The 20,090-nt window shown below is 45.2% G+C and overlaps 1 protein-coding gene across 2 annotated transcripts in view; it reads left to right on the top strand.

Annotated features, from left to right (window-relative positions):
* Positions 1 to 1,056: 1,056 nt before the first annotated feature.
* The window catches only part of LOC147238552 (insulin receptor substrate 1-B), a 55,885-nt gene continuing 36,851 nt past the window's right edge, over positions 1,057 to 20,090 (top strand). Inside the window, exons 1-3 of one of the 2 annotated variants that reach the window (XM_086197326.1) lie at positions 1,057 to 1,794; positions 13,810 to 14,111; positions 14,494 to 17,674. In XM_086197326.1, coding sequence (XP_086053452.1) covers positions 1,452 to 1,794; positions 13,810 to 14,111; positions 14,494 to 17,674 — 3,826 coding nt within the window. In that variant the 5' untranslated portion in view covers positions 1,057 to 1,451. Of the gene's footprint in view, positions 1,795 to 2,361; positions 2,469 to 13,809; positions 14,112 to 14,493; positions 17,675 to 20,090 lie in introns of those variants that run through there. The other variant, XM_086197327.1, reaches the window with a different exon arrangement.

Here is a 20,090-nt window from a genome sequence, read left to right as displayed (position 1 = left end):
CCAAAAATAATGACCGTTAAGATAAATCAGCACCTCTTTGCACCGGATAAAGCATCGTCATAACATTTGAATTATTTTATCTAATAAAGTAACAAGTGAAAAAAAAATGTACATCGCAAAGGACAGAGTGTTTTCTTTTCTTTTCTTTTTTTTCTACAATAAATGGAGCAGGACAGACTCATGGAAGCAACACTGACATCTCTCCAAAACACTGGAACTGTTGTTGCATTCACAAGCCGTAGGAAATATGGGTTTTGAACTTGAGTGAGCTTCAGGTTATTCAAATATGAGCAGAAAATACAATCAATAAGCATTTATGTTGGGATGCTCAGATAATACAGCTTGACTGAGTCAAATATTACATTTGAAAACTGCAGTACCTTGTAGATGTCAGTAATTTCAAAACTAATACGGAAAAACGCCGAATTGTAAACAAGAAGGAAGTAAGTGTTTTCTTTTGTACCTGAGAGTTCATTTCCGCTGTTTTTTGAGAGTCAATTTATGGCTTATTAGCTAATAAATGACTGGAGGCGTAACAGCAGCAAATGGATGGGAGAAAAACAAACAGAACATAAATAAGTAAACGCGCAATAAAAATATATGAAAAAAATTATGTATTATCAGGGAATATAAAAATATAGTACACAAAAATGCACCTATAATTGGAATAAAAATTAAAAGAGACAATTTTGGATACATTCTACGGTTGTTTAAGTTGATTTATAAAAATGATTGTGAATATATTACATTTATCAATTGATCAATTCAAATAGATTGGAAGTGGCTTTTTTAAAAAACTTTCCCGCCTATTTTCAGTCTTTATTATTTGGAAATACCCGGGAATGTTTAATTCAAGAGTGACGGAGTTCTCCTGTCCGAGCTCCGTGCTGGTTCCATGAACGCACCGTGTTCCAGAGTACTAGTACAGCGGTGAGTGACAGTCCTGCTCCACGGTAGCTGCTGCTGCTCCGCTGCACGCCACAGCCACCAGGACTGGTGCCGAGGCGGGCAGGGGTGGTCTGGTGGGGGGGACAGAACCACTGGACGGGCGGACGGGTGCAGCGGGGTGGACTCGAGGATGTGCAGTAAACTGGATTAAAGCGCTCGGGACGCACTCTTCAGACGCGGCAGTAGTAATAGTAGTGCAGCGTGGTGCTGCTGCTGCTGCTGGAGGAGGAGGAGGAGGAGGAGGAGGGGGAGCCACGCCGAGGTCCGCCGCATGTGCTTCTCCCTTTGCGCCTGGAAAAACTCATAGTGGAGAAAAACTAAAGAAGAAGAAGCGCTTTAGGTTTGAAGCTCCGGGGACTCGCGGCGGCGGCGGCAGCGGCAGCGGCGACCCCTGCCTCCCCTCTCACATGCCTGCATAGATGCGGGAGAGAGGGAGGGGAGCTGTGCCGGGACATGTCTGAATTACCTCACTAAACTTGCAGACATACTACGAGAGGTCCGACATGGAGAGTCAAAGCGGTGAGAGCTGCGAGGACGTGCGGAAGAGCGGTTACCTCCGCAAACAGAAGTCCATGCACCGGCGCTACTTCGTCCTCCGCGCCGCTTCGGAGCGCGGTCCGGCCCGTTTGGAGTACTACGAAAGCGAGAAAAAATTCCGCGGTAAGGCCCCGGTTCCGAAGAAAGCGGTGGCGCTGGAGACGTGTTTCAACATCAACAAACGAGCCGATTCCAAAAACAAGCACATGATCGTCCTGTACACGCGGGCCGAGAGCTTCGCCATCGCCGCGGAGAACGAAACGGACCAGGACGAGTGGTACCAGGCCATGGTGGAGCTGCAGTGTAAAAGTAAGCTCACATAAGTTTTACAAACACACACACACACACACACACACACGCTCCATCCAGTATGCATGCACTCATGCAGGGAAACGTGGCAACGTGTTCACTGCTGCAGCGACACAAATACAGCAGTTAAAATTCTAATAATAATAATAATAATAATTTGCAGATTCTCCGCTTGTGATATTTATACTTTCACACTTCCTAAACATGTTTACCCCGTGGAGGGAGGGCGTAAACACGCCGCTGCCTGCAGAGAAGCGTCTCCACACTGGCTCTTATTTGCTTAGAAACGCTTTTTAAAGTGTGTATGTGTGAGTGTGTGTGTGTCTGTGTCTGCGTGTGCTGTTTTCGCATCTTTTTTTTCGAAGTTGTTTTCTGCTGACACTGCAGGAATACTTGAAGCGCGTCATTCCCCCCCCAAAAAAACCCAATTCCTCATTTGCCGCCTCCTCCTTTAAACGATAGATTTTCTCACATGTATCAGCCATGTAAACACAGCTGTTGGGGGTAATAGCGTGGAGCACAGCAACTTCAAGTCACCTGCTCTCTCTCTCTCTCTCTCCCTCTCTCTCGCTGTGTGTGTGTGTGTGTGTGTGAGAGTGTGAGAGAGGGACCAGACAGGCCACAGGGGACAATCATGACGCAATCCTGGCAAACCAAGATACAAAGAGTCCAAGGTGCTTCTTACACATGACCTGCCGTTCTGTTACATAAAGAGTCGCTGATTAGAGGCTCAGCCCAGGAGAGAGAGTGAAAGAGAGAGAGAGAGAGAGAGAGAACCCAGACAGACCCGCCTCTGATACTGATATTATTTCCATCGACTTGTTTTAAGAGGCTGATTTACAAGTGCAAAAGTCTGGAGCTGCCAATTGGTGCATTAAAGGGGAATCTGGTGTGACCCATTTGGAATTACAGCTCCCCACCACCACCCTCCCAGTACAGCTGCTTTTCACACAACTGGTACCCTGTGTGTGTGTGTGAGATCCCAGTCCTCCCAAGTATTTGACGAGTTTCTGCGAGACTCGTGGAGGAATGTAATGTGGGAGAGGAGATGTTAAGGCGTGGGAAACTCTGAGAAATAGTCTTGTTTGGGTGAACAAACTGAACTGAATCTTTGACGGAGAAGATCTGTACGAATTCAGTTGAGCGTGCGGGAGCTGCTGCGATCAAACGTGAGTCGTTTGCTCAATGTTTGACCCAGTAAACCTGAAGCCTTAACTGAAACGATCTGTATTTTTCAAAGCTTAGTTAAGCATGCAGAGCTGCTGTGATTGAATGGGATTCGTTCACTGTAAAGAAATGTGGCTGAATGTATAACAGCGCTAACGGCTGGTGTAGCTTGGAGTTAGCATGGTTACGCTTACAAAGCCACAAGAAGGTACAATTTCAAGTTCTTTGTTGTTTTTTCAGATAAACAGCAGCTTAAATTATTCGGTTGGTCTGCACTGTAAGAAGAGCATAGAGACGCGAGTGAACAAACGAGCTGACGTTGCATGTTCGATGATTCATTTGCTTAGCGTTTGACACAGTGAGCGCGAGTCTTGGTTGATAGTCTGCGGCTTGAACTCTTGAAACCAAGCACAGAGAGACCAAGAGAAAACAGTAAAAAAAAAAAAAAAGACATAACAAAACATTAACCTACGATAGTTAGCGAGGAAACTCTCTAAACGCCAAGATTGATAAACTGGTGTGTTAGTCTAAGTCACAGCTCGTCATGAACCGAATCCTGAATTGTTCGGTCGCGTTCCATTTCAGTGTCTCTCATTCGAAGCTCCACTCAATAACTGAAACATTCGCTGATTTAATCTTTTGAAATTTGGTTTGTTTGTTTGTTTTTTTTTGTTATGAGTGAACTGATTCTAGTGATTCGGTACAATGACATGAATCGTCTTGCCCATCTTACAATGAGGAAATAAACAACAAAAAAAGGTTGTTCGCAAATGTCACAATGTACTAAATTCCTGAGTTCATGGGTGCAGCAGCAGCAGCGCCAGGTGAGCGAACCCGGACCTCCGAGGGTGAGCAGACGCTCAGCCGTACCCGCCGCCGTCATGCTGTCATCCTTTTTGAAATTACAGGTTGCGCTCATCTGGTCGCCTTCTTTTGTTGCTTTGAGTGTTGGGTTTCCACTAAATCACCCTTGCAGACAGCGACAAAGAGCTGCGGTGGGCTGCTGTGTAAACCCTGCGCGTTGGCAGGACTTTTCTTGTGGTATGTGCCGCAGCTCGGTTTGATCCAGGCTCGCACAGGGGGAGTTTTGTCAGAGGGGACGTCGAGGCCTAAACCTGCATGTGTGAAAATAGCTTTAATGTACACATGGAACCCTGTCAAGATTTCAGCCTGTAATAACCCTCCTCTGGTATGTGCTGCTCAGTTTCTTCGGCGTACGTTGATACACACACACACACACACACACACTCCACTGCTGTCAGTACAGTAGAGTGCTTGTCCCCCAGTTGTCCCAGTAGGGAGATAGAAGAATTCAGGGCAAATCTAAGGGGCCCCTGAGCCAAGAGATGCTGCGCTGCCTTCCTCCCAGAGCGGACCACTCCTTTAATTTGCTTAGATGCAAGCTTAGTTCAAAATAAGGGGATGCAGCATGCCGAACCAGTAAAGACGCTTGGGAAATTCACCTAAAGCAACCCGGGAACCCTCCAATATCACACAGGCTCTCCTCCAGCGCAGGGTGATTACACAAACACGAGCCAGCTGCCGTGCAGGGCGATATTAGGATCGGAGTTATTTATTCAGCTGAGTCCAGTAAGACCCTTTCGGGCGGCGAGTACAGTATCAAGCTTGAGGGCAGCTATTTGCTCAGCTATTAGGAGTCAGTGGAGTGTGTAAAGGCTTAACCTCGACAAACGGGGCGGAGGTGCGGCTCACAGTCCTTCTCTGCCAGGAAAACTGCCCCACCGTTCAGGCACCACCTCAGGAATTGTTGACCTCAATAAAACAATATGACAAAAGTCCAAGTTTGGTGCCGGTGGCACTAAAAGAGAGAGAGAGAGAGAGAGCCCTCATCTGCATGCATTCAGCAACATACCAAGAAGCTGCTCCTGTTAACAGTCAGCAGGTTCTTTGATATTCAATGTTACACCATCTTGTCTTCTCGGCGGAAACAGCTGCTATTTCAAGATGCCGCGCTTTGTTTTGGGTTGTTGCGGTGATTAAAAATAGACAGAATTCTCCATGACACACAACCGTGTCTCCTGGTTGATTTGGCGCTCATGAGCCCAAAAAAAGTATGTTTTTAAAGGAGAGTTGCACCCCCCCCCCCCCAAAAAAAAAGGAACGAAAGTTTCAAGCTTTAAACAACAGCTCAGGGGAGATAAGGACGTACATGTTTCACCTGCTATGTTGTGTTTATTAGGCGAAATTTGTTTGCTAGAAAGCATTTTGTCTGTTTGCAAGAACTTTGTTTGCCTGGGAGAATTTTGTTTTTTCATTGGGATTGTGTTTGTCAGGTAGAATTTTGTTTAAATTTTGTTTAAAGAGCATTTGGTCTGTTAGCAAGCATTTAGTTTGTTAGCGAGCATTTTGTTGTTGAGATTTTTGTTTGTTAGCGAGCGTTTGGGCTGTTGGTGAACATTTTGTTTGCTATTGAGCATTATGTCTGTTAGCCGGCATTTTGTTTGTTAGCCAACATTTAATCAGTTAGCAAGCTTTTTTTGTTTTTTTTGCTACCAAGCATTTTACGTGTTAGCAAGCTTCTTGTGTGCAAGTGAGCATTTTGTCTTTTCAGTAGGCTTTTTATTTGTTAGCGAGCGTTTGATCTGTTAGTGAGCATTGTTTTTGCTAGCCAGGAGTTAGTTTGTCAGTGAAAATTTGTCCGTTGTAGAGCATTTTATGAATAAGCGAATATTTAGTCTGTTAGCGAGCATTTTTGTCTGCTAAGCAAATATTTTGTTGGCTTGCCAGCATTTTGTTTATTTGCGACCATTTGTGTGTTAGCGAGCACTTCTTAGCGGCGATGATTCATCTCTTGCACAGCTGTAGAATGTGGTGGTGGCGAAAAGTGCTCCTTTTGATTGGAGGGGGTTCCATGAAATTTCGATCCTCCAGATTTGTCACACGACAATGTCTCAACTCGACAGTGGCAGTGAATGTAGCTTGTGTCAAGCTAGCATGTTCCAACTGTACATGTCCATTTAAATCCTGAAAATTTGTTTCCAGCAGTTTGGCACCACTGTAAATCTACTGTATATCTCTGGAAGACATTTGTCTGCGTTAGCTAGTTGCTAACGGTATGTGTGTTTGCTGACTGTTGCTGGGCAGGGAGCATGCAGTGGGATTTTAGAGCGTTTAAAACTGCTGCCTGCTGCGGCAAAAACAACCAAACCGAAACAGTAAAGTTGAGTCCAGAAAACTAAACAATGAGGTGAAACTCTATAAAGTTTCCAAAGCTGTGAGAAGCTCCACTGCAACACGTAAAAACCTCTTTTCTTACGTTTATAAGCTAAAACATAAAAATGTTGTCTCTTTTTGTCCTCAAGCGTGAGCTGCAAGTCCATCTGTGTTTAAATTGGCAGAAAATAATATAAAATGCTCGCAAACCCAAAGTGATGTCATGTCTGTCCAATAACAGATATTTACTTTAATATTAAGACAAAACAGCGAGTCATCACAATTTACAAGCTGGAATCAGGATATGTTTGGCATTTTTGCTGCACTAAGTAAATCTCAACAAAATATAGGTTTCCGTTTTCAAAGAGAAGACACAGACAAGAAACAACATAATGATATGGTTATTCAAGTTAATCCACTGGCCAGTTTTTCCTTCACTGTAAACTTGTTCTCAGTTAGCTCAGAGGATTATCATGTAATTTTTTGACACTTTACGTACCACAAAATAAATAATGGCATTGTATCAGATTGGTTTACAGCCAATAACCTCAGGGAAAAATATTTAAATATACACTTTTTGTGCACTTTATTCTGTATACCAGATTATGAACTAGACAGACTGTCTGAGGCTGTGGACTGTTTTTATCCTGGAGTGTCATTTGGCTGCGCAGGCCAATGAGATCTGCATCGCACCAGTGGCTGGTCGAGCCGCCCGATTAAACGTTAAGCCTTGCTTAAGCACTGCTCATCTCCCTAATTAGGCACTAATTATTGTCTCGAGGGTCAGCTGCTGGTGGCACAGTGGAGCTTGTGTTGCTAACAAAGTCACAGAGCAGAAGACAGGAAGTCATAAATCCCAGAGTTCAAAAAAATATCAGTGACCTCTTGTGAAACGTCCATCTTTTATTCAGTGTTGCCCTCTGGAGTGGAGCCAGCGTGGCGCTCCTCAATCAACAGCGGTGGGCTGCTGCAGGGTGTTTCCTCTGCATAAATACTTTGCGCACGTTAACACCCTGTAATTTCATTTAATGTGACAAACAGGCAAGCCAGGCTTCATTACGGCAAGCTTTTTTGGCTCGGTTACGGCGCAGCAGCTCCTCGCACCCCAGTTACTGTAAAACACGACGGGGGCTGAAAAATGGCCTTGAGCGCTCGGCTTCATCTCCGGCGCAACGAGGTCGGCTCGCTGCTGCTGAAGAAGCCTGTCAATTAAGTGCTCCAGTTTGATCGACAGCAAAGCAAGGCCAGAGGCAACATGATCCATTTAGGCAATGAGCGTCCATATGTCATGTACCGCAGAGCCGTGGGGCTTTAAATGCATACCAACCTTTTATATGTGGCTGTATTGATTGGCTGTTGGTTGGATACTTGCCCATTAGCGCCGGCGTGGTGGAGGTCAGGAAGTTCATACGCTGGGATTTATCAGCCTTGCAGAAACATTGAAATAAGTGCAAGCGTTCCTCATTAACGGGCGCGAAATTCCTCCGGGATGCAGTACAGTACAGTACACTGCATTGATTGGATATACTGCAACAGACACAGTAATACTCCCGAGAATACGCCGGGGTAAACAAATGGAAATGCTCGGAAAAACCTAAACCTGTCTTTTGCAAAAACGAAAAAAAAAAAGTGTGGTCATGGTCGGATTTTATCACGATACATTTCAAAGCACCATAATTTACTCTAAATTTCAAATCCATTTCATTTCACAATTCCCTTTTCAGTTCTTTAGTCTTTACAGAGCTTCTCATTATTACTGAACACACTGATCATGCCATAACATCCATGGGTCATGCTATGATTTTATCACAGTTTATTGCGCTAAATTATTACGAGTGAAAATACCGTGCTATAACCCTGAATCGTTTTTATTGTACAGCCCAATTAGCAAGATAATGTGGAAAATTCAGATTGTGGGGAGGATTTGCAACAACAAATCACAGATAATAAGGAGCAGTTCTATTTTCTGGTGACAGACAAAACAAAAACCACGGAGTGAAGTTGTGTCCACTGGCAGATTTCCTGGACCGAGTTGACTCCAAAACGTTTGTTGGTCTGTTTAACAAACTTATCTTGTTTCTGTGAAAGAGTCAATGAGTGGTAATTTATGGTCGCTCTGTGAACCCCTATCAATACTGCTAACTCTTGGGACGCCAAATAACAGGAACGTTCTGTTCTGTCCTGATAGTACCAAGACGCAATGTTTACTAACGCCGAGCCAGGGAAACCAAGATGGCTGCCGCAGTATGTTAAGGGAGTTTCTTCGTTTTGATTCAGCTTTCCTTGCATGTCCCGTCAAGGGACAGCAAACCTTGGATGCGTCACTGATAATTGTGTGTGTGTGTGTGTGTGTGTGTGTGTGTGTGTGTGTGTGTGTGTGTGTGTGTGTGTGTGTGCGTGCGTGCGTGCGCGCACTTCTGGATAACACAGACCACATGTGAAATTAACCTTAGGCAGATGCTGGTAGTGGGGAAGCATTGTGTTCCCCAGTGTGGGCCCAGATAGCAGGATTACAGATGGTTGGAATAGATCAAGAGGTAGGAAGTTAGGGAAGAAAAAAAAAAAAGGAAAGAGGAAAATGGGTACACATGGTACACATGGCAGAGTTTAGACCAACTGTTTTGACTGCTGTGCGAAACGGAACTTTTTCTGCTGCTGCTGCTGCTGCTTGGATGAAAAATACACAACCTTCTCACCTGGTAGAGTGGAAAACGGGGTTTGATCGTCAAACGTTTCTGTGCAGACTTTGTGGTGTAGCAAAGCATGCTGGGGCAATGAGGTCAGAAACTTGAAGCTAGAACCACTGCCAGAGTAGTTTTCACTGATTTACCGGTTGCATTAGCTAACTATGAAAGGAGATTTTATGATGAATGTTGCTATAAATTTGAATGAAGTCACATTTGCCTTCTTGGAAGTGTCCAAGCAAACACTTGTAGGAACTTTAACTCAATTGTGGCCATGAAAAGGAAGGTTTTAGATTTGAGGGTTTTTTTTTGTGTGTGTTTTTTTTTTCCTCCCAGAGGCACAGCGCTTTACTAACAATGCCCCCTTATCCTGTTCGTGCTGTGTGTTCGTGGATATAATCCACAGGCCCTGGAGATCTCTAAGGAATATCTACTTCCTTTGGGATGTGTGATAACCATAACAATAATCACCCTGTCACGGAGGCAGAAGCTGTCAGTATCCCAGCAGGCATCTGGTAGCCCCAGGGTCTCAGCCCTATAGCCCCCTACACACATTCCCTTTTTCGCATCACAGCAATAAGATAGCAAGGGGGAACACAGCTTCGCCTCATATTTAAAATCAAATGGACTCCATTATGGCCTCTTTATATCCAGACTATGATCTCAAGGGAGGCAGCCGGAGCACAGCAAATAAATGAGCATGAATAGACATCAGTGTTGGCCGTGGAGCTTGTCATTCTCTCACCACACTTAAGACTTTAAATTTCATGTGTGGTTGTGGCGAAAGCGGAGTAAACAACGAGCGAGTGAATAAGCTAGTGTACGTTTAAAACGGAAATACTGCAACTCTTTCAGTCACCTTGCATGAACCCTTTGACCAGATTCGCCTCAAGGTTGAATCGCGAATGTTGAAGCGCGAATGTTTCATAGCAAACGGCGAGCTCAAGGCAGATGCTTCATTACCTCCAGGTGTTTTTTTTTTTGTGTTTGTTTGTTTTTTTGCTTTCATGTGCATCCAGCAGTTACCCTTTAGATTCATCTGCCAAAGGCCATGTTTTTAAGGGTTCATTTTAGGGGTGTTGTTGTGCCGCACGGAAGCCGAGTGACTGATAAAAGCAGAAAAAGATGGTTTTCTCAAGTGTTCCATGAAGGTCCTGCAGAGCAGAGCCAGGGGCGATCTATAATTCATCCCGCTCCACGTAGGATCAATCCTGGTTTTATTTAGCCACTAATAAGAAAGGAGCTCTGTCACGCTTGATACTGAGGTTTTTGCAACCTTGTTCTAAAAGGTTTTCAGGACTTTTGAGAGTAAGTGGCCCTGAGATGAAAGTGTGTGAGGGCACAGCTGAGGTTTAAGGCTGCGCTGTACTCAAAACAAACAACACGCTTGTCCTCAAGGCACATTTAATGGCTTCTTCAAAAAGGAAAAGATACCGTTCTGCAGTCTATCCCATGGAGCAAGACTGGAGATTGTGATTTAATAATTAAAGGTTGTACTAGTTTTGTTTTGTTATTTTCAAAATGCGTGCAATCTAAAAAATAAATTGTTTTTAAAGGTGTTTGAGTGAGGATGCTCTGATACTGTATCTCTTTGCAATCTCCTGCAGTTCCTCGTTTCCTTGGTCCCCTCAAAAAAAAATCCCCAAACCAACCCTTTCCTGTTGTAAATCTAAATCAAGGAGGCAAACTGAGAAAAGCAGTACATGAAACAGACACGCATGGCCTTGAATGAGTCATCTAATGTAGGGGGGGGTTGCCTCCTCACACACACACACACACACACACACACACACACACACACACACACACACACACATGCAGCCACAAAACCACAGCCTCCTTGGCTTTCAACAAAACATCTATTCTAGGTCACTTTCAAGTTGTAAACGAGCTTCCAATTTTTTTTTGGGGGGGGGGGGGGAAGCACCATGGAAGAAGACATGGGAAGACGTGCAGTCATTAGAAGGATGTGGTAGTGGGGGGAAATGTTTGTCATCATAACAGAAGCCACACTAATATGGCGTCCACTGTGCATTGTGAAGTTTCTTGCATACATATGGTAGTCATTGTCGGATTTGCAGCAGAGGATCGGAAAGGAGGAAAGAAACGCATGCAGACTTACAAGCGTACATTTGGAACGCAGCGGTGAGGAAACACTGCGATTAGCAGAATCGCTGCTTAAAATAGAACACCGGCAAAACACCATCCACTCAGATGTTTTTAAAAATCATTTGTTTCATCAATACCTCACTGTGCTGCCAGATAGGGTGGGCTAATAAGGCAGGTGTCCCAGTTCACACTAATTTCACAAAGAACCGTTTGTTCCCATGAAGGGAACAGGGCAGTGTCTTTCGCCCTTTTACCAACCAAATTAGTGCAGATTGTTGAACCTGTGCCGCGTGAGATTTTAGGAAGCTTGGTTCTGGTCCCACGGTCTCACCAGTTTTTAGCTGAACCATGCCATTGATGGAGGGTAGTGCATAGCAGGATAGTCTCTATTCTTACGCCACCCCCCCCTTTTTTTTGAGGGGGGGGGGTAAACTATGGACTTCAAGCGCCCTTAATCAGACCAGACTTATGAAATAGGAGCAACTTATCAAAAAACTGATGAATCCATTTCATTGGCTCAGACACAGATGATGCTACGAGGTGTAGGCTGTAGTGAAGGTTGACCTGTCACAATTTATAAGAAAATTGTATTTCTTGAACCTGAGTTGTTGGCTTGGAATGAATTGTTGGTGAGAACAGTTGGCTTGGAATGGTTCATGAAAAGGCACAGAACTCGCTCCCTGTTGGTGCGAGAGGCATGCTAGAGGTTCCCTCATGAGGATGATGCTCAGTTTTGGGGACTAAAAGGACAGTTCACAAAAAAAAATAAAAATTCAGTAATTATCTCACGGATAATCAGTGATGTTGTTAGGTACGCGCCCTGCGTCCCTGACGCATTCAAATATGAAAGGACACAGTAAATTCACTATCCGCGCGTCCCAGGGACACACCTCATTTTTCCCATGAAAAACCATACATTGTGAACAACAACTTGTGTTTAAAATCACAGTAAGTAGCAAAAGAAACCTTGCCATCAGCGGACCTGACGAGCGCTGTTTCAACCCTTTGCGCATTAACTCAGAGCAGACACGATCCCCTTGAGTACAGTATCGCGACATGCTAGTTTAGCCGCTACAACAACAGCTACCGCGGATTTCATTTCAACAATTAAAGATACGAACTTCTTAGTCGTAAACAAATTCACGTTTCAACTGTTATATGCTGTGTTCTCTCGATGGTTGAACGTCTAGGGGACGTGCTCTAACGAAATAAATAAAAAATATTCCGGTGGTGGCTGTGTGGCAATAAAACAAAAATACTTTGAATGGCGAAAAAAACATTTTGAACATACCTGCTAATTATAGCCATATCTTACCATACCACCATTGAGAGAGTTTAACACTACAATTTAAGCAATAGAAGAATATAAAAAATAGAAAGAAATACATTTTTTAATTGGGGACCCATTGAATTTCCCAGGGACGCACTCACATCACCACCTGTGGGTCATGGGGACTCACTATATTGAAAACCTATCAACATCTCTGGATGATGACTGCCACTGGGGAAGGGTTGTTGCAGTTTTTTTCGTCCTCATAACACCGCTAGAGTTTCACAGGAAAAGTCGCTTAAAATGCCTCCATACTGATCATCTAAAGTAATCCAAAGTGTCCTTCTTTTTTTTTTTTTTTTTTGAAAAGCTTCACTGAGGCCATGATTTTAGCCTCACTCTTCATTGTAGCCTTTAGCTTAGAGCTTCAAAACTTTCAAAACACTATCTCTTTAACATGTTTCCCCTGACATAGCGGAAACCCAACGGAGAAGTTCGAAGGAGTAAAGGGACCGTGTTTAAGCTACATTTTGGAATGGTTCCTTGGTAGAACAATAGAAATCTATCCAAATACATGAGTCACATCAAGGTACTCCCATAATTCTGGGCAATGCGGTCAACAGATGTGAGGCCCCTTACGGGTGAACAGTTAAAGAGCTTAGAGGTAATTAAAAAAAAAAAAAATTTATTCAGAGGCAGTTTCAATTGCTGCTGACAAACAGTTGCGCAGCATGAAAGAATTAAGGTAATTATGTGGGGTAATGGAGATATTTTCTGTCTCAGATCTGTGAACAATGGGTTAAAACAGCAAACAGGCAGCCAAACATTGTAAAGTGGTTAAATAAGTTTGCTGCTTACTTAACTGACTCCAACCAGCCCAGGATCAAGTCTCCCCAAGAGCTTTTCCTCACCCTGGTAATACCCTACTGTCAGAATACAGACACCTAGTACAAAGGATGAATGGACTGCCTGTACTCTTAAAAAGACAGTGGACTTTATTAGTTTACAAAGCGAGTTTATTGTCTGGAGCAGACCCAAAGCAGCAGTACTCGCACTTTGGTCTCAAGCCATCTGTAGGAAATGTTTGTTTTTGGAGAAGATGCACTTGTTAAGCATTTTCCGCGACAGTCACTTCTCTTTCATAGTCATCATTCTTGTGTGGGGTTGTCCTTGTCAACACTTTAATCTTTCTGCGCTGGTATTTATGCTTGTGTGTGCGTGTCAGAATGTCTATGTGCGGTTGATGAATGAGACCCCAGGTATGGAGCCTGCAGGTACACTGAGCCGGTCTTTCAAGCTGAGGCATGTTTGGTTTGAACTCAGATCGGGTTTAAAAATCTGTGAAAAGTTCAATATCAGCACAGCTCACAGGATAAAGGCACCTTGCCCTCAAAAAACTAGTAAATAGTGGTGGTTTCACCTAATGTGCCCGTTGTTTACAGATAAATGAAGGTCAACTCCCTGCTTTGTTGCATGACATTGTCCTTCATAAATCTCCCTCACAATCAGTTTTATCACTTTTTAATACATTAATTTATTTTATATCTTTCTGTAGTCACAAATAAACAACAACCCTCTAATAGTTTCTTTATCTCTGTCTTGTGTCTGTAGGTAAGAACCCCACTGACAACGGAGCAGCAGGGGACTATGGTGTACCCAATCCTGGGCCAGCCTTCAAAGAGGTGTGGCAGGTGAAGGTGTGGCCTAAAGGTCTGGGTCAGGCCAAGAACCTGGTTGGCATCTACCGCCTTTGCCTAACCGACAAGACTGTCAACTTTGTCAAGCTCAACTCTGATGCTGCCGCCGTGGTTCTGCAGCTGATGAACGTTCGACGCTGTGGCCATTCCGAAAACTTCTTTTTTGTTGAGGTGGGCCGTTCTGCAGTGACAGGCCCGGGCGAGTTCTGGATGCAGGTGAGCCTGTCATCTGCAACCCCCTTAATGTTGACAGTGTTACCAAAGCCTTAAAAGCACCAGAGCAAGGGAAACAGCAGGTTGTGAGCTTTTTTGTGTTATAGTTCACCTTACTTTATCTAGTTCTTGCTTCTTTTCTGATTTATACAAATGTCGTAAAAGTCTTGACATGTATCCCCATTTACATGAAATGAAGGTCAAACTAAAGCCTCCAAAATGATCATTGAAATAATTCAATAGCTCCCAAAAAGGCTGAATGGAAACTGATCCATTGTAAAGGAATTTTTTCAGAGGTGATGTAATTATACCGCACCAGTATGATCAAGAGGTGGTACTTTTTTATCAGTAAAGTTATTTCAGATGTATTTTTTTTCATCCTTAGGTGGATGATTCAGTGGTCGCGCAGAACATGCATGAAACTTTGCTGGAAGCCATGAAGGCTCTTAGTGAGGAGTTTCGCCAACGGAGCAAGTCTCAGTCGAACTCTGGCCCCGGAGGAGGTGCAACTGCATCTAACCCCATTAGTGTTCCTTCACGCCGTCACCACCCAAACCCACCTCCCAGCCAGGTGGGTTTCACCCGACGTCCTCGAACTGAGCCTCCTGGGGGAGCTAACAGTGGAACAGGGGGTAGCAGTGCTAATGCTTCTCCCACCCCACGGCACAGCTTTCCTAGGTCTCGTACTGCCAGTGATGGGGGGAAAAATGAGGAGAGCATAGCAGGGGCTACACCACTTCCAGGGCTGAGCTCCAGTCCCTCCTCCAATGGTTCTTGTTCCACCACCCCACTCCTCAGGTCAAAGTCTGCTCGCTCAGCCCCAACCACAGCTGCTAAAACTCCTCTCGGGCTGATGCGCTCTATCTCCACCCCAGCACCCTCCCCAGCTCCAAGCCTCTCCTCTAGCTCTGGGCATGGATCTGAGTTTGGTGGCGTAGCGTCTTCTGCTGGTCCTGGGCCAGGGTCTGGTTCTTACACTCGTGTCCCCACACATCGTGCTTCTGTCTCGGGTTCACCGAGTGACTATGGCTCCTCTGATGAATATGGCTCCAGTCCTGGAGAACACACGGTCCTTGCCTCCCCCAGCCTTCATGGAAGCTCTGTTGGTAGTGCTGGCAGCCAGTCACTTGGCGAGGAGGGAGCCAATTACATTTTAATGGGCCAGCATAGTGGTGGCAATGCCAGCAGTAATCAAGGAGGCTTGACGTCCAACTCCCTGCCAGCACCTGGAACTCCAGCAAGTGGCTCCCAGCCCCAGAACAGGAGAGTGCTGCGTCGCTCCTCCAGCAGGGAGTGTGAAGCTGAACGTAGGCTGCTTAGCAAGCGAGCCTCCTTACCCCCCATGGCCTTGGAGAGGCTGGCCCCACGACAGCTGAGAGGGGAGGAACCAGCAGATGAAGACTCAGCCGACTATGCTATCATGTCAAGGAGCACCAGCCGTGAGTCTTTTGCCTCCATTTCCTCTTCAACACAGAGGGAATCTGTCATAGGTGCTGGGTCAGCAGGGGGAGGGTACTTAGATGTTGCTGGGGAGTTCAAAGTTGAAGGAAATGGAGGACCAGGCGGAAGTGTTGATTTAGGTGTGGACAATGGGTACATGTCCATGTTGCCAGGAGTCACTCAGTCTCCAGTGTCTGTGTCCCAGTCACTAGCAGTGTCTGTCCCTGACTCAGACTCAAAAGCTGCTGATGATTACATGGCTATGACTCCGAACAACAGTGTGTCCCCTCCACAACAGATCCGACCTCCACCAACTGCTGATGGCTATATGATAATGTCTCCCAATAGCAGCTGTTCCCCTGATCAACGTGGAGGTCTTTCTGGAGGGGCATGGATGGGCAGTGGCAGTGGGGACAGCAGGGCAGGCAGTGACTATATGAATATGTCACCAATCAGTGCACAGTCTGTAAATGGCAGCCCCCCACCTTCAGAGCACACCAGTCATTTGGAAACCAGCTCTCAACAGCAAGCTCCCAAGATGGTCTACTCATACTATTCCCTTCCTCGGTCTTACAAACATAACCCCTCCTCCAGACACTTCGATGATGGGCCAGGACGTGGCAGACGGCCCAATGGGAGTGGTGGTAGGGGACTGGGTGGAGGAAGGACAATGGGAGGGCGCCAGGAGCAACCAGCCACAGGCAATTCAGTGGCTGGACGTCACCTGTCACTCTCGTCTTCTTCGTACTCCTCCAGCTCAGCCAGCAGTGAGAGCCTTGGAGAGAATGAGGACAGAGCTATCCATGCAGTGAGCACCGTAGCAGGGGGGACTCAATCCAAAGAAGGGACTAAGCTCCAGCAGAGACGAGGCTCTGGTGGGCTCACAAAACATAGTAACCACACTAGAAGCAGACCAGTAAGTCTGTTTGTTGATGTATCCAAGGCTAACACCCTTCCTAGGGTCAGAGAGAACCCCTTGCCCCCAGAACCTAAAAGCCCAGGGGAGTACGTCAGTATTCAGTTTAAGGAGGAGACAAGCAGCCAGATTGGGGCTGGAGGAGGGCGTGGTAGAGCTCACAGGCATGGTTTATCAATGCATCATGGTTCACACAACCAGCATCCTCAACACAGGCCTACATCTTGCCTAGGGAACTTTATGCCCCTCTCCCGCGGCCCCTCTGCCCCTATTACTCCCCCAGCTGCCTCAGAGTATGTCAACATGGACCTGGGTCCTTCTCCGTCCCCATCACCCCTCTCTCTTACTCCTCTCGTTTTCCCCCCTTTCCACACCCCTCCTACACCTCCAACTCTGGCTCTTGCTCCCAAAGCCTCTGATGAAGGTACAGCTGGCCCCCCTGAAGAGGTGGTGGAGGTAGTTGAGGCACCACTTAGGAACAGTAGAGAAAATGTTCCATCAGTGACTGAGTCTGAGTCCCCTACTTCCTGTGGGGATTACACAGAGATGGCCTTCAGCTTGAACAGCAACACTGCCCCCAGGCCATCATCCAGTGTGTCTCCCAAAGCTCCTTCCCCCACCAGGACTGATCCCTCTGCTCCATCACGGGGTCTTGACTTTCCCATAACCAAAGCTGGGCCCAACCCAGACCATGGAGCTAAAGTTATCCGTGCCGACCCCCAAGGGCGCAGACGTCACTGCTCGGAAACCTTCCTAGCCTCACCTTCACTCCCCACCTCTGGCTCAACTTCCTCCTCTTCTACTGCCTCCCTCTTCCCGGAACATGCCCAAGCTGTGGCTCGCCGGCTTGGCTTTGAAAGCATGCAATGGCGTAACGGTGCTGTGACTGATACCCCCACTCAGTTCCCACTCACTGGACAGCCGTCCCTCCCCACAAACAGTCAGACTCCCTCAACAACAGAGCAAGGCCTTAATTACATAGACTTGGACTTGGCCAACAAAGAGGGCCCCCATGTGGGCCTGGATGCACCCTCTGGTAACCAGGCCCCTTCTCGCCTCTTCTCTGTACTGGGTGGAAATTCTGGAGTAGGAGGAGTGGGCGCAGCAGTTGGCAGCAGTAACAACTCCAGCCTCAACACTTATGCCAGCATTGACTTCTACAAATCAGAGGAGCTGCGGACACATCAGAATGGAAATAAGGAGGGAACAGGTACGAACTGCATGTTCTTTTTTTGATACATGGATATTCAATATGTCTATATAGTTTTCACCACAAAACACATCCTGTGGTCTCGCTATCAGATTCTCTTGAGTCTGTATCTTCTATTTCCTGCCTTTACTGTCATATCATTCAAATTTTGCTCAAAGAATTTGCTTTAAACATAATCCAGTGGATCCAGTCCTTCCTTTTCCATCAATGCAGATGTCATCTGGCGCCAAATTACAATGCAGACACCAGTCTGAATTGTATAACTGTCTATATAATCCACAAAATAAGATATAGATTGGCTGCTGTGACTTCATAAGCAGATTTTCTTGTTTGGGGCTTGGTTTACCTCTAGAGGTTTACACACCCGATGTGATTAAGTGTTGCAGGCCAGACAGACACAACCTTATGGAATACCAGTGAAGCTCTTGAGGGTTCTTGGTGGTTATGTAAGGCCTGTGTGGTGATAAACCCTCTCACATCAGTTCAGTTTTTCTTTTCTGGTGTTTTGAGATGTGCAGATGCAGGAGACAAATGACAGTCCTGCTGCCCTGGTTGAGCCATTGTTTTCCAATGAGGAGAGCTGTTGGAAACTACACTGCAGTACTATTCTTAGACAAGGAACCTATTCAGACTTGCCATTCAAGCGTTCAAGTTCAATTAAATTGAACTCTGACCCAGCATTCTGTCGACTTGCCAACCAATAGATAGTTGGACATGAGCAGGACAGAGTGATGGGAGGAGTATGATTCTTTAATGGGTCATATTAAAGATTTAATTTAAGGTTATTTATTTTATTTTTTTTAATTTCCACTTTCCACAATTAATGACAAAGTATGCATTTATTGAAATAGGACATCCAGGTTTACAGATGATGCTATAATGACATGTTAAGGTTCGTTTATGCTCAGTTTTAGATACGATAGGAATGGAGCCTCCTGTTTGCATGAATTTTTTTTAAGATTCCTCAATGCTTATGACCATGGATCAAAACTGTTCAGTATAAACATGAGCATGGATGCAGTGTTGGGCAGCGAGACCAACGAGACATGGAGAAAACATTGAAAAAAAAATGGCCAAAAAACCCCAAAAGAAGGGCCAATATTTTGGGATTCTACTGTGGCCACCAGAGCTCCAAGACCTCCATGTTTGGTTCCAACGCTCATTGTTTATAGTCTGCACAGCAACTGCAGACATGTAGGAGGAGTTGAAAGATGATGAATAAGAGCAAATTAAAAAAAATGTTTATATATAGTGGTATATTTACACTCAGTCAGCAGTTCAAAACCACCACAACAGCTTCGTGAACTCATCGGGCTACACCCATTTTTCTGACCTCGCAGTTTAATCCACCTGATCCATCTCTTTTGCACAGTTGACATCCGTGAACAAAATGCAGAATCTTTTAATAGAGATTATGCGAATTGTTCTGCAGTGGAAAAATTTCGATGTCCCCCATGCCAGATTCTGAACTGCCCTCTAGTGGATATATTGAGTAATAAGGTTTGAAACGGATACACGAGGCCTTATACGATGAATTGTTTGCAATGATTTGCGCACGCGCAGTCACACTAGGTAGGAAGGGATTTTTGAAAAAACTGTTCAGTGTCTGTATGCATTTCTTTCAGTAAGCACATACAAAGTAGAATATATGTACTTGGTGGTAATGTGTATGACTCCTATATTGTATATTATGACAAATATTTGCAGGGAATTGTGCTGTACCTGAAGGGGAGGTCAATGATCATACAAGATTTTTTTTTTTTTTTGTATTTACAATTTTCCTACTCGGGAGGGGGCTGTAATTTTTTTTTTTTTTCTCCGGCCGCTAAACAATGCCTCAAATAGGTCACGACGAGACATTTCCTCATAGAAAAACATTCCCTTTGTGCCACTGTCTGCATTAAATTGTCCCATTAAGAAATAGATGCCCGCAGCTAAAGCCGATAGAGCAGCATTTAAATGGAGATGTGGATTTATATGCAACAGTAAAACACTCAGTCTTACTTAATCTTCCACAGCGGGGCTCTTGTGATGAATGCATCCTGCCAGGCCTTGTTGTTCATGTAGCTTGCTTAGCTTCCACTTGATTTGTACCATAGGTTGTGTTCGCTCGGTTTTTGTGGTGAATTTTTCATATCTCGACTCCCCGGTTGGACTTAATGAAGGCATTAGGAAAAAAAAAGAAGAAAGGAGGAGGGGGGAAAAAAAACCATCGTCATGGGATTTTTGTGGAGGGCAGGCGCACGGGCGGCTGAGCTCAACAGTTGGTTTTCATAGATTCCACAGATGGAAGTGAACGTTCCGCTCGCATCCATACGTCGCAGTGGTCGCTTCTACTGGGAAATGAGAACTCGTGGAAGTGGAGAGCATAGACGGTGTGTTGTTAGAAATACTCTCCTGCTACCACAGCAGGGGC

Source organism: Aulostomus chinensis, chromosome 24 (assembly GCF_037954235.1).
Source record: "Aulostomus chinensis isolate RoL2024-O1b breed Wild chromosome 24, RoL_Achi_v1.0, whole genome shotgun sequence".
Taxonomy (NCBI): Eukaryota; Metazoa; Chordata; class Actinopteri; order Syngnathiformes; family Aulostomidae; genus Aulostomus; species Aulostomus chinensis.
The sequence above is the reverse complement of the archived record's forward strand: the minus strand, read 5'-3'. Positions and strand labels throughout refer to the sequence as shown.